The following is a 13,512-nucleotide window of genomic DNA, read 5'->3' on the forward strand; positions in this document are numbered from 1 at the left end:
AGAACCATACATACCGAACAATTGTGGTTGCCAAAGAGGAGTGGGTAGGGGAATGGGTGAAATTTAAAAATAATTAATCTTTTAAAACTGACTATAATAAAAGGAAGAAAAAATAGTATCATTCACTCTTTGAGTATTTGTTGAATGCTACCTCCCTCATGAAGTGTTTCCAGATACCCTCAGCCAGTCTTGTTTGATCATTTTTTTGATGCTGCTTGTTTTTTGTTAACCACTCTTATGTCATTAATATATTTTAATATATTCTTGTCTTGTATTAAATTTGTGTGGTTATCTTACCTATTAGTCAATTCTTGAAAACTGAAAATAAGTATTTTCCTTATTCTGTTTATGGATAATAACTTCTGGGTAGATTTGTGAAATATATAAAATGGAACCAAAAATAACATAATTTTGAGCTGATAACTACTGAGTCCAGTGTGAAATTCTCTTCCTATGCTTCGTTTCAATGCTTGTTAAGCCTAGTGCCATTGTCACCTAAAGCTCATTCATGATGAGTTTCTTGGCAGAGAAAGAAGTTGAAAAACAGGTCAGGAAAGCTATCTTTATTGGTTCTAGGCCATTCATTGGTTTCTCTCGGAGGAAGTGGGTGTGAAGCAGGAAGCCTGAGGCAAGGCGGAGCATTACAGCATTATGTAAGAACAGAAACAGCTTTTTAAAATCCAAAGCATCTGCGTAGTCCCTTCAACTTCATTATAATGACATCTCTTCTCCATATATCAGTTGATTGCGAATCATAGATACTTAAATGGTCAGTATACATTAATACTAAGTAGAAATACCAAGAGATTCCTAATTCAGACACCTTTCAAAATTCAGGTTCTATTTACCTATTACAGATTTCAAGTATCTTTCTATGCATATTGTCTATCTTTAGTTTCAGGTTGAGAGATGGGACACTTGGGATCCCATAGATTCAATGAAAGGTTTCTAGTTTGAAATCTTTATAGAGTTCCTATGACCTATGGCCCACTGGTCATTTCCCTATTAAAAATGCAACAACAACAAAAAGTACAGTGCTATTCTTTTGTTTGTATGTGTGTGCATATAGATTAGACTTTTGTCCTGAGCCTTAATCTAAAGTTTAATAAGTTAGGCTAGCATGCAATACAAAATTTGATATTACTTTATTTATGGGAAACCAAATAACTATATATGTACTAGGAAATCATATACTTGTTCAATTTATTTTTAAGACACTTATATAGTATTTATACTAAGATATACTCTATACTCAGGTACCTTTTCTAAGTACTTTAGAAACGTTGTTAATTCTCATAATATCCCTATGGGGTTGGTACTATTACTTCATTTTACAGATGGGAAAACTGAGGCATAGAGAGATTAAAATAATTTGTTCAAGACCATTTAGCTACTGAATGTGAGAAACAGAATTTGAACCCAGGTCACCTGACTCTTCATAATTGTCCTTTCAAAATAACTGAATTGATCTAAAGCTCCTCTGTTCTTCTGGTGAAAGTTCTCCTGGTAGGGAGAGTACCTTTGAGGATTAGTTCCAGGTAAGTAATGTTCCATTTATTTTGATAGTTTTATCAAGAGACATCTATTAGGTGCTTGATTATACAAGGTATGTACCAAATGGTTCTTGAGCTTGGGCAGACTTAGAAGATAAGAAGTAAGTGTCCATCTCAGGTGTATTTATGTTAACTATTCACATAAAGTTTACCAAAAGGTAAGGGGCTGTAGATACTTTGTATGTCTATAGTGCGTTTAGAATTCACATATCACTGCCTTTGCTCCTCACACCACTCTTTGATTGCCAGGGAAAATATTAGTAGTTTCATTTTAAGGATGATAAAACTGAGGCTCAAAATTGTTGAGTGACTTTCCAAAAATCTCAGATAGTTAACAATGCAATTAGCACTCTAATCTAGTTCTTCTGACTTCAAATCCAGTGATCTTTCTCCTATATTAAACCCCTTTCCTAGAATCTGAACTTTGCTGTTACTTTGGCAACAGTGCAGAACACAGAGTGCCTAGAAACCATGATACTGCCTTCTCTGTGTGCCACAAAGTTAAAAGTTTAACTGAGGTCATTAGTCATCAATCCCTGTGTTAAATTCCCCTCTTCATGTGCTTCATCTTAACCTCATTTTTGTCACCCAAAGCTCATTTTTGATGGACTTCTTGGCAGATAGATCAGGTATGCTTATCTTTTCTGGAATGTCCAGACATTCTGTTTCTCTTAGTCCTGAGTATGGAGTAGGAAGCCTGAGACACACTGAATAGCAGCCTGGAGTGAGGCCTTTTCCCAAACTTGGGTCTCACATTCCACCTCTGATATAGCCATTTCCCTGTCAACAGCTCTTGTGAGATATGGCTATTTGGAAAAGGTGAAGAGCCTTTGCCTTCTGTTGGTTTGAGGTAACAAACTCTGTCTATAGTGGTTTAGATAGGGACTAGACTTTAGAGGAAATAATCTTCGCCCTTGGAGCTCACTTCATTCAGTTCTGAAGTTCTGAAGAGTCAGGTGTATGATCGGATTCTAAGAAAACTTTAGCTGCCAGGTCATTTAAGATCTTGCCAGCAGGTGGCACTGCTCTCTTTACTCACCGAACACAGCCTCTCCTGTCCTAGTTTCTTTGCTGCTATTTAGTTCCTCAGACTTGTTTAGCCAGACTGAAAACATTTCGCCTCCGTTCCCTTTGGTAGCGATTTAGTGTACAATATCTGTTTGTGCGTTTTAATTTATTTATACCCTCTTTCCAGAAATAATTTGAAATTGCTTACAACATAGTATACGAGGAAAAGGAGACCATAACTTTCAATAAAGGATATATATTTTGATTCTGGGTTGTGGATAGCTGGAGGAAAAAGATATATATATAGTGTTTTCATTACCAGGTCTTTGGGTAAATGAGGAGGGTGAATGACTTTTTTAGGATTTGAAACTAAAATCAAAGTTCTAACCTAGGATTATTGGAAGCAATCTCCTGCTATACTCTTCTCATCCAATTTATAACGTTATTCCTGTTCTATCAAACCTAAGCAGTACTTTTACTACCCTGCAGCCTCAAGGCTGTGCAAACACCATTCCCAAACCTATACACTTTAATTGTTCAAGATGCAGTCCTTACCCATTCATTCATCATACACAGTTTGAACTGCAGCTGTCTCCAAGGGCTTGTCCTGAGCATCGAAACCACAAGTATATCCATTAGGTAGCCTTGGCTGTGCCCAATCAATTTATGATTGGATTCTTTTCTCTCAGAAAGCTTTTAGCTAGTTGGAGAAAGATCTATCTATGTTTATACTCATTAAAAGTATAGAACTATTGCACGCAATGTTATAATCAAATGCTAAATCTTTGTAATAGGTCTTAATAGGGATGTAGGATTGTTCTGCCTATATAAAAATATAAATCGGTAAATTCCATCTCATTTAAGTTTCTAACAGAAATCAGATGAAAAGTGCTGCTTCAATACAGTTTGTAAGGAGTGGCATGGTCCGCAATAGCTGAGTAGCCTGGGGTGTGGACAGGCTGGGCGGAGGGCCCCACGCAGCTCCCAAGTGTTTGGCCAAGTGGAAGGACCTGCGTCTCACCCTGCCTACTTGTCTGAGGTTGGGACGAGGATTGGAGGGAGGGCTGACCGGGAGGAGGGCTCCAGGTAACCAGACTCAGGAGTCTACCTCCAAAGTTGCCCCCGCCCCCCGGGCTCCTTGCGCCTGGGTGGTGCGTGGCAGCCGTGAGGCCAGCGGCTTTGTGGCGCGCGTGGGTTCCACCGAGGGCGGCGCGGAGGCGGGGCTGGGCAGAGGCGTCCGCTGTCCCCAGCACTCTGCCCGGCTGCGGGTGCCCCGCATGGCCAGCCCTGCGGGGTCCGGCTTCCCGGCACGTACCAACAGTCGCCTGGACGCGTTCCTGCGCAGACACCTGGCACCTGAGGTCTACGACGCCATCCGCGCCTACGAGCCATGCATTGTGGTGTCCGACTCGGAGAAGCATACTTTAAAGTACTTGGTCCTCAGCGACCAGCTCATCTACCTGACCGAGAACCCGCCCAAGTCTATCCGGCAAGTCGTGGCGCTGCGGGACGTCGTGGCCATTGACCTGGTGAGGAGCGCGGCGCGTAGTCGGGTTCGCCAGAACCCCACTTCTTGTGTCCCCCAATCCCACCCTCCTACACTGTGAAGGAAAAGGAGGAAGAAGACCTTCCCCTTCCCTCCCTGGACTCCTGAACTTTTTTTTAACTTCAGCACTAGTAGCCGCCTAGAGAAACTGTGGATTGCTTGTATGCACTCTGTATAACCCTACCCGTTCTCATCACACACACACACACACACACACACACACACACACACACACACACCACTCGCCCTAATAGGGCTACAGATTTGAGAACATAGCCTCTTATCAAAAGTATGCTTTAAAGTCATTCATTCATTCAGCACAGGCTTGCTAGGCACTGTGCTATACAATGATGCAAAAATGAAACAGGGTTCCTTCCCAGAGACAAAGCCAACAGCAATGCAAATAAATGCAATGTGGTAAGTGCTGTTATGCCTTGTTTACTTTTTTTTTTTAAAAAATCAACATTTAGAGCATGTTTTTGCTCAGTGTGAATAAGTGAATGGATTAATGCATTAATGAGATGTGCACAGACGTCTGGCAATCTCAGGCATGTCACTTGATCCAAACTGGGCTCAGGTCATGCTGGAAAAACATCCTTGGCGGTACTGTCATCAGAGTGGAGCCTTGAAGGAGATACAATCTGGCACAGCCACACCTTGTCCCAGTTTGTAGTGTGCTGCTACTGTATCCCTTTACTCCAGAAATAGATTTACCTTATAAACCAACAGATTGGATGCACTCCCTCCTCTCCAATTACTGGTTCCCCTCCTTGGTTCCCTTTGTCTGAGCTGCTCTCCAGGTGTGTTCCTCCTTTTTTCCACTGGGGACAGGTGTCTAGTCTTGTTTTTTTCTCCCTTGTCTGAGTCTCTGTGTTTCCCAAGGGAGAGGTTGGTGAGAATCTTGATGGGGCTGTTTGCCAAGAGAATCATAGCTTGTTTAGAATGGTCTGTAAGAAGAGAATAAAATTAATGGAAAAATATTCTCTCTCTCGCTCCTTTTTCTTCCCTACTTAAAATACCTCTGTGGGATAACATCACAGTGAAAATTTCTTTTTCTTTTTCTTTTTAAAGTGAAAGTTGGGAAGTAAAATTGCCTTTTCTTTTACTGCCACTATTTATTTCCTTTACCTTGAATTAAAATGTTAAAAAATTAAATTTTCCTTTACCAAATGTTTTAAAAGAAACATTAAATGCTCAGCTTTTTCTAGTGTCTGGTAAACATTTATTATTTTGACAAAAAGTAGTGATTTTAGGATATTGTTACTTTTCCCAAGAAGAGATAGTATATGCATTTCAGTAGTTGTTAAATATCCTTCTTTAGAATCTGAAAAGTACACTAGAGGTCCCTAGGCTCCCCTGAGCCAAGAATCCTACAAAAAGGCTTACCAATTTATTTGGTCATGCTTTATGTACATTCAGTCTCTCAACAGTGCTGAAATCTTAGATTTGTTTAGCACCTTTATAGATATTACACAAATGTGCTGAAAAAAATCTAAGATTTCAGCACTGTTGATAGATTGTCCATCTTGCACAATCTACTATAACCTTGGTTAAAGTTGGGGTAGGCAGACTAATGGTTCTCAAAAGATATCTGACCTGTGAATATGTTACATTATATCATTACATGACAAAGGGGAACTAAAGTTGCAGATGGAGTTAAAGTTGTTTGCTAATTAGCTGACTTTAAAACAGAGAGATAATTTTGGATCATCTGGTGGGTCCAAGGTAATCACAAAGTCCTTAAAAATGGAAAAGTGAGGCAGAAAAAGTCCAGAAGGAATGCAGGCCTGCTGATACCTCGATTTTAGCCGTGATATCCATTTCAGACTTCTGTACTCCACAACTGTAAGAGAATGCATTTGTGTTGTTTAATACCACCAAGTTTGTGATAGTATTACATTAGGAACAGGAAATTAATATAGTAGTTTTCCCTATTATGGTGGTTTAAAATGGGTAATAATTGTTTTTATTTATTTTTGTTAATCCTCACTAGAGGATATTTTTTCCATTGATTTTTAGAGAGAGTGAAAGGGAAGGAGGGAGGGGGAGAGGGAGAGAGAGTGGAAGAGGGGAGAGAAAAAGAGAGGGGGACGAGAAACATCAATATGAAAGACACATGGATTGGTTCCCTCCTGCCCACATCCAGACTGCGGCCGGGGATTGAGCCTGCAACCCAGGTACATGCCCTTGACCAAGAATTGAACCCGAGACCCATCGGTATGTGGGCTGATGCACTAACCACTGAGTACACCATCCAAGGCTGGGTAATTGTTTTTAAAAAATATTGTTTCAGTGAGAAATAAATATAATCATGCCAAGCACAAATTCCTTAAAAATGTTTCTTTCTAAGTTTTATAAAGTAGTTCTAGGGTTATTATTATAGTTCAGTGGCTTGTCCTAAGCTCCATAGGATGTGTGAAAAATGGGTGTCACAGAATTGCGTTATCTGGTATCGATTAGTAACCACAGATGTAATTGACTGTCATCCCTCTATGAACACAATGTCCTTACTTAATACCACTGTATATAGAATTTTCCTGATTTCTATGTTACATCTCATGTAGTTGTCCTCCTATCCATGCTAACAAAAGACCAGAACTTGGATTGGGTACAAGTGAGATTTCCTTTGCACCAAAGATGAGTTTAAAGTGCACTTGGAGATTTCAGTAGGTGTTCCATATGGTTCATTTCCTAAAAGAGTTTCTCAGGTGGCTTGGGCAGAGCTTTTATAAAAGGCTGAAATTTTCCTTAAAAGCTACTTTTGAAATTATTCTCTAGAGTTCTGCTCTTTAAGTGCTTCTAAGATTAGAAACATATTGTTAAAGTGCGAGAACCAAATATCTAGAACAGTCTTTGAATTTCTTATGGTTTCATTCCATTCTAACAGCCACAGAAAAAAAAAAGAATCTTTCAACTCCAGCAGCCCTTGCCTCTACATCTACCTCTCTTTCTCCTGGTCCTTTCACCACGGCCCCTCGCTGGATCTCTGCTCTGCAGCCATCCCAGGCTCACATGGCTTTTTGAACAGGCAACAGATGTGCCTTTTGCAGCCTGGCTTGTTTGCTTGCAGTGTTCATGTTATGTCCTCCTCCTTCCAGGATGTTCAGATCATCATGTTTACACTCCTCCTCTTCCCCTCTCTTCTCTTCCTCCACCTCCTCCTTATAAAAATGTAAAAAACATTTTTAGCTTGCACAGGTCACAGGCTATGCTGAAGGTACCACTGTAATTTGCCAACTGATCCCCACTTTCCCTCTTTCTATATTCAGATCTCACACATTTTCTGGGCGAAGGCCAAGTCATTCTTTCTTCAAATGGCTTTTCCTTGACCGAACCCATGATGGCAGGTTTCCTGGGCTGTTTTGTTCGTTGCTGTATCTCTGGTTCGTAGAACACTGCCTGGTACAGATGGAATGCTCAGTAAATATATAAATAAATAAATAAATAAATAAATAAATAAATAAATATATATATATATATATATATCTAAATATATATATATATAAATATATATATATATATTTGGTGGTACATGCCCCTAGCGGGAACCAAACCCAGAACTCTCTGGTCCGCAGGCCGATGCTCAACCGCTGAGCCAAACTGGCCAGGGCCTCAGTAAATATTTGTTAAATATTTTACATGATCTGTCTCTTCTCTTTCTAAATTTATTGTCTGCAGTATACAGTTGAGCATTTTATAAAACATTTTTATTTTTTTTATTTTTTATTTTTTTTCATCCTCACCCGAGGACATTTTTCCATTTTTTGTTCAGGTAGAGTAGGAGGGGGAGAGAGGAACAGAGAGAGAGAGAAACATCGACGTGAAGGGACACATCGAGTGGCTGCCACCCGCACGACTGACCAGAGCCGGGGACAAACTGCAACCGAGGTACATGCCCCCAGCGGGAACCGAACCCGGGTCTCTCGGGACCGCAGGCCGACGCTCTAACCGCTGAGCCAAACCGGCCAGGACTAAAACATTTTTATTCAGCTTTTGCTTTCTACCTGTGTGGACCTGGTCCAGTTTTTTTTTTCTTTATTGATTTTTAGAGAAAGAGGAAGGGAGAGGGAGAGAGAGAGAGAGCGACATCGATGAGAGAGAACATCAATTAGCTGCCTCCTGCATGCCCCCCACTGGGAGATTGGGCCCACAACCTGGGCATGTGCCCTGAGAAGGAATCAAACCTGCCACCTCTTGGTGCGTGGGTCGATGCTCAACCACTGAGCCACACCAGCCAGGAGACTTGGTCAAGTTTTTTAACCTCTACTTAGTGCCCTACTTCCTCATGTGTAAAATGGGGATAACAGCACCTTACTTATAGAGTTGTTGGAAAGAGTAAATTAATAAATGTAACACTTAAAATTGTACTTGCTAGCCCTGGCCGGTTTGGCTCAGCGGTTAGAGCATCGGCCTGCGGTCCAGAGAGACCCGGGTTCGGTTCCCGCTAAGGGCATGTACCTCGGTTGCAGTTTGTCCCCGGCCCTGGTTGGTCGTGCGGGTGGCAGCCACTCGATGTGTCTCTTTCACGTCGATGTTTCTCTCTCTCTCTCTCTTCCTCTCTCTCCCTCCCACTCTATCTGTGCAAAAAATGGAAAAATGTCCTCGGGTGAGGATAAAAAACAAACAAACAAAAAATTGTACTTGCTACATGATGAGCTACATACATGTTAGTTATAATTAATAATCTTTATCACATATATTAAGTTAATTAAGGCTCACCATGAACCTGTAAGAGCAATATTAGTATCCCCTTTCCAAATTAGGATATTTAGTTTTAGGAGGTTTAGGAAATTTGGAAAGAAAATAATTGTTTTTGAGCATTTATTATATATTAGGTGTTTTAAAACATATTATCTCATTTATTCTTTTTGAAAACCTGCCCAGTAGGTCTGACAAGCTGAATACATTCAAAAACAGAATTCCCAATCTTCACCCCAAACCTGTTCATCTCTTAGTTTTCCCTATTTTAGAAAATAACATTTCCCATCATCTTTAATTCTGTCTTTCTCTCACTCCCACATCCAACATATCAGTATATCTTCTTTTCTTCAAATGTATTGAGGTAACACTGGTTAATAACATTATATAAATTTTAGGTGTACAGCATTATAATTTGATACCTGAATACGCTATTGTGTGCTCACACCCTAAGTCTGGTTTCCTTCTGTTACCACATATTTGACTCCCTTTTACCCAATTTACTCTGCTGCCACCCCCTCTCCTTCTAGTAACCACCATTCTATTGTTTGTATCTGAGTTTGTTTTTGTTTGTTTTATTAGTTTATTTGTTACTTTTTTGTCTCATATTCCACATATGAGTGAAATCATTTGGTTTTTGTCCTTTTCTGTGTAGCATTTTATTTAGCATAATACCCTCAAGATCCACTCCTATTGTTGCATATGGCAACATTTCATCTTTTTTATGGCTGAGTAGTATTTCATTATATATAAACCACATTTTCTGTATCCATTGATCCACCAATGGACACTTCGGTTGTTTCCATGTGTTGGATATTGTAAATAAAGCTGGAATGAGCATGGAGGAACATATAGCTTTACAAATCAGTGTTTTCACATTTTTGGGGTAAATATGCAGAGGAGGAATGGCTGGATCATATGGTAGTTCTAGTCTTAATTCATTAATTAATTTTTTAAATACTTTATTTATTCATTATTTTTATTACAGATATCCTTCCTTTCTCTCCCTTTGACACCTTCCTTATTCTTAATTTTTAGAGGAACTTCCTTACTAGTATATTCTCTTGTCTTGTGTAAAGAAGGGAAGTTTTTCTCAACCTCCTTAAAGTCCCTGGCTGGGTCTCTAAACGGACAAAGACAGATTAATAGGAGAAAAGCACACACATTTATTGAATATAAATTTTACATGACACAGGAGCCTTTATAAGGAAACGAAGACCAGAACAGTTAAACCTGTGCATTTCTCTTTTTTCTTTTTAATCCTCACCTGAGGACATTTTTGCATTTATCTTCAGATAGAGCTGGAGGGAGAAAGGGAGGAAGAGAGAGAGAGAGAGAAACATCAATGTGGGAGAGACACATTCACTGGTTGCCACCCACACAACCCCAACCGGGGCCGAGGACGAACCACAACTGAGGTACGTGCCCTTAGTGGGAACTGAACCCAGTTCTCTCTGGTCCCCGGGCTGATGCTCTAACAGCTGAGCCAAACTGGCCAGGGCTAAACTTGTGCATTTTTAATACTAGGGAGGGAGAGTCATGGGAAAATGTGATAGGGAGGGAGAGTCATGGGAAAATGTGATAGGAAAAAAGGGGGTATGAACTAAGGGTAATAAACTGGGGAAAGCTTAGCAAGGCCTGTTTTTGGATTCCTCTAGGCATCCCTTCATAGGTAGATGTTTCTTTCCTCTGGTATAGAGAGGGCACCTCTCCCAGGCTTGGGGGAAGGTCAGAGAGACTTTCCTGCATCTGCCTTTTTCTCATCTGAGAATTTCCTTCAGCTTTAAACATTCAGTATGCCAAGGTGCTCTATTTTGGGGTTGCATGTTCTGAATCCTGTCACTTGTCTTCCAAACTATGACCAACTATGACCTTCCTTATGTCTTTTTCCGGTGCTACTTGTCCAGTCCCTTATCTAGACTAATGAAATTGCCTGCAAATTGATTCCTCTCCAAACAGCATTTGGGATGATCTTTTAAATATACATTATGAATTAAATCATGTCACTCTTCTTCTTCAAAGCTTCCATGAGCTTGCAGACTCCTTATTGCCTATAAAAGCCACCGTAATTTGACCCTTCCACGCTTTCTGACTCCTACCACTCTTCTCTGAGCTCTTTATGCTTATCGACCACGCCTCAGTGCCTCTGTACGTGCCACCCTACGCGGAACACTCGTTTCGGATCCTCAGGGGGTTGATTTCTTCTTGTCAGTTGTGTTTTCCAAATTTAGCATCACCTCCACAGGGATGCCTTCCGTCACCACCCACTCTGAAGTACTAGCCCCCATCACACTTACCATATATGTTTGTTTCAAAGCACTTATCAGTGCCAGCATTATAATATAAACCTTTGCAATGATTTATTATCTAACTCCCATAGTGAATGTAGGCTCCATGAGAGCAGCACCTGGTCTGTCTTGTTCATCCCTGCGTCACTGTGCACTGTATTCCCGGACACATAGTGGATGGCCGATAATTACTTGTCAATTGGAAGAATTAATAAATGAACAAATGGATGCTCAGGTCCATCAAACAGTTTGACTCTTAGAAAGGGAGATCCTATTTCATTATTTCCAATGATTGAGGGACCCCAAAGACTGACAATTAATCACACTGGCCGGAGTTACTCAATCAGTTAGTGGCAGAGCCAGAGTAAATTCTCACAGGTCTCCTGATGCTCAGGTTCAGCTCTGGTATGCTCCTTTTGTGTTTATATGATGTGACCGCTGCGTTGTTTATCTGTGTCATGCATTTTGAGAGGTAATTAGAGTTACATAAGATGAGACCATTTTTATGGATGCTTCTTTAGCTTTCTTTCTCTGTTTTGACACATTTGTAACATTTCAGAGCTTTCCCTGCAGGAGGCAGAAAGAGGTGGTAAAGTCCTATCAGTCTTTTTTTTTGTGGTACGTGCCCCTAGCAGGAACCGAACCCGGGACTCTCTGGTCCGCAGGCCAACGCGCAACTGCTGAGCCAAACTGGCCAGGGCTTATCAGTCATTTTGGCTTCTCCTTAATAGTTTGTTTGCATAGAATAGTTTGGATATTGTATTTAAGTCTTGAGAAACCCCGTGAGGGCAGGCAGTTTGTCATTTTGATTCACCTCCATACATCCAGTGACTGGAATGATAGTGTACTGGTCAGGTGTCTAGGTCAAGATGCACAGTAAACAACCCCAAAGCCTCAGAACACAGAGCAGCTTTAACACAGCACAGTCTTATTCAAGTGATTTGTCCATCAAGGATTAGCAAGGGGCTGTATTCATCTTAGTCACAAGATACGTGATATTTAGTCACACCCCTTAGTATCAGAGTCTGTGTCTCAGCACATGCTTGCTTAATCACCATGGCAGGGGGGAATTAACTCAGCAAATTATTTACTGAGTTTTAAGCTTCAACCCAGCATCACTTCTCATATTTCATTAGCCAGAGTCAGGCACATGCCTGACTTAAAAAGAGCAGGCAAATGTGATCTTATTATATGTGCACTCCACGTGTCTGGAAGAGAGAACAAGAATTTTTGTGAACAGCTCTAATGCCTACTTCACATTGCTGACATTTTATTGAGTGCTTACTATATACTACCCAGCTGCTCTTGTAGGTGCTGAATTTGGAATTTCTTTATCCTTATAACAACCCCCACATACTGTTGTTAGCTGTTTAAAAGACAAGGAACCTGAAGTACAGAGAATTTAAGCAATTTGTCCAAGGTCATACAAAAATGGCAGAATCAGAATTTAAACCTAAGTAGTCTGGCTCCGGTGATCTTAATCTCTAGGCTACAGCTGCCTCAGTATATAGTTTTTATTGACTGATTATCCAGAAGACTCTAAGCTCTTTGAAAGCAGAAACTCCACCTGATATTTTTTATGTTCAATTATGCACTTTGCAGTAGGAACTGAAAAATATCCATGATGAATTGAACTGAATAAATTAGAACCTAGATAATCAACTGCTGAAATTTAGTCTCTGCAATTAAAGCTGGTAGGGGGAATGATAGGGTCAGTACTCTGAAACCAAGACTAAAGGATAAGGTAAATATGGAATTGTTAACAAAATATTGGAAAATAAGAAATAAGGGGTATCCCCTCGCCTTTTGAAAGTAGTATTTTAATATAAGTCAGTTCCGGTTGCAAATATAAATATTGATAAAAATGATAAATAGATACATGCCTGATGGCATATTATTCTTAGAGATTAGGTCAAAGAAGTTAGGGATATTTTCTGAGAAAGCCTTAGTCATTTGAAGTAATAACAAAAAAGAGCATTGTCTTCTCTCCCAAAATGTCCCTTGTGGCCACCATCTCCCAAAATGTCCCTCACGGCCACCATCAGAGACAAATACTGGACTGAGTGGACCATGATCTGGCTCAGGATTGCATTACTGAGGTTCTCGTGAACAACCAAAGGTCATTATAATAGACATCCCTTGGGTATGTATGTGCCAGCCTTGTGCCAAACACTTTATATGGATGATCTCATTTGATCTTATTAATTATATAAGGAAGGTGATATTATTATTATTACTTTACAGATGAGAAAACTGGCAGAGAAAGGGTAAACACTTGCACAAGTTCTTGTATTCAGAACACACCTGAGCTGGAATGTAAACTTAAGTCTTTAGACCTCATAGCCAGCGTTCTGAAACCACTATGCACATAGTAACGGCCGGCCTCCTGGCTGTCATGAAGGAGGCAATGAAGTTATAA

The 13,512-nt window shown here is 40.3% G+C and overlaps 1 protein-coding gene across 2 annotated transcripts in view; it reads left to right on the forward strand.

Moving 5' to 3' along the window:
* The first annotated feature begins 3,838 nt into the window (after positions 1 to 3,838).
* Positions 3,839 to 13,512, forward strand: part of CUNH12orf56 (chromosome unknown C12orf56 homolog) — a 72,699-nt gene continuing 63,025 nt past the window's right edge. For both annotated transcript variants that reach the window (XM_036252832.1, XM_036252833.1), the window contains exon 1: positions 3,839 to 4,090. In XM_036252832.1, coding sequence (XP_036108725.1) covers positions 3,839 to 4,090 — 252 coding nt within the window. The remainder of the gene's footprint in view (positions 4,091 to 13,512) is intronic.

The sequence above is a fragment of the Molossus molossus genome, unplaced genomic scaffold (genome assembly GCF_014108415.1).
Source record: "Molossus molossus isolate mMolMol1 unplaced genomic scaffold, mMolMol1.p scaffold_m16_p_10, whole genome shotgun sequence".
NCBI classification, from domain to species: domain Eukaryota; kingdom Metazoa; phylum Chordata; class Mammalia; order Chiroptera; family Molossidae; genus Molossus; species Molossus molossus.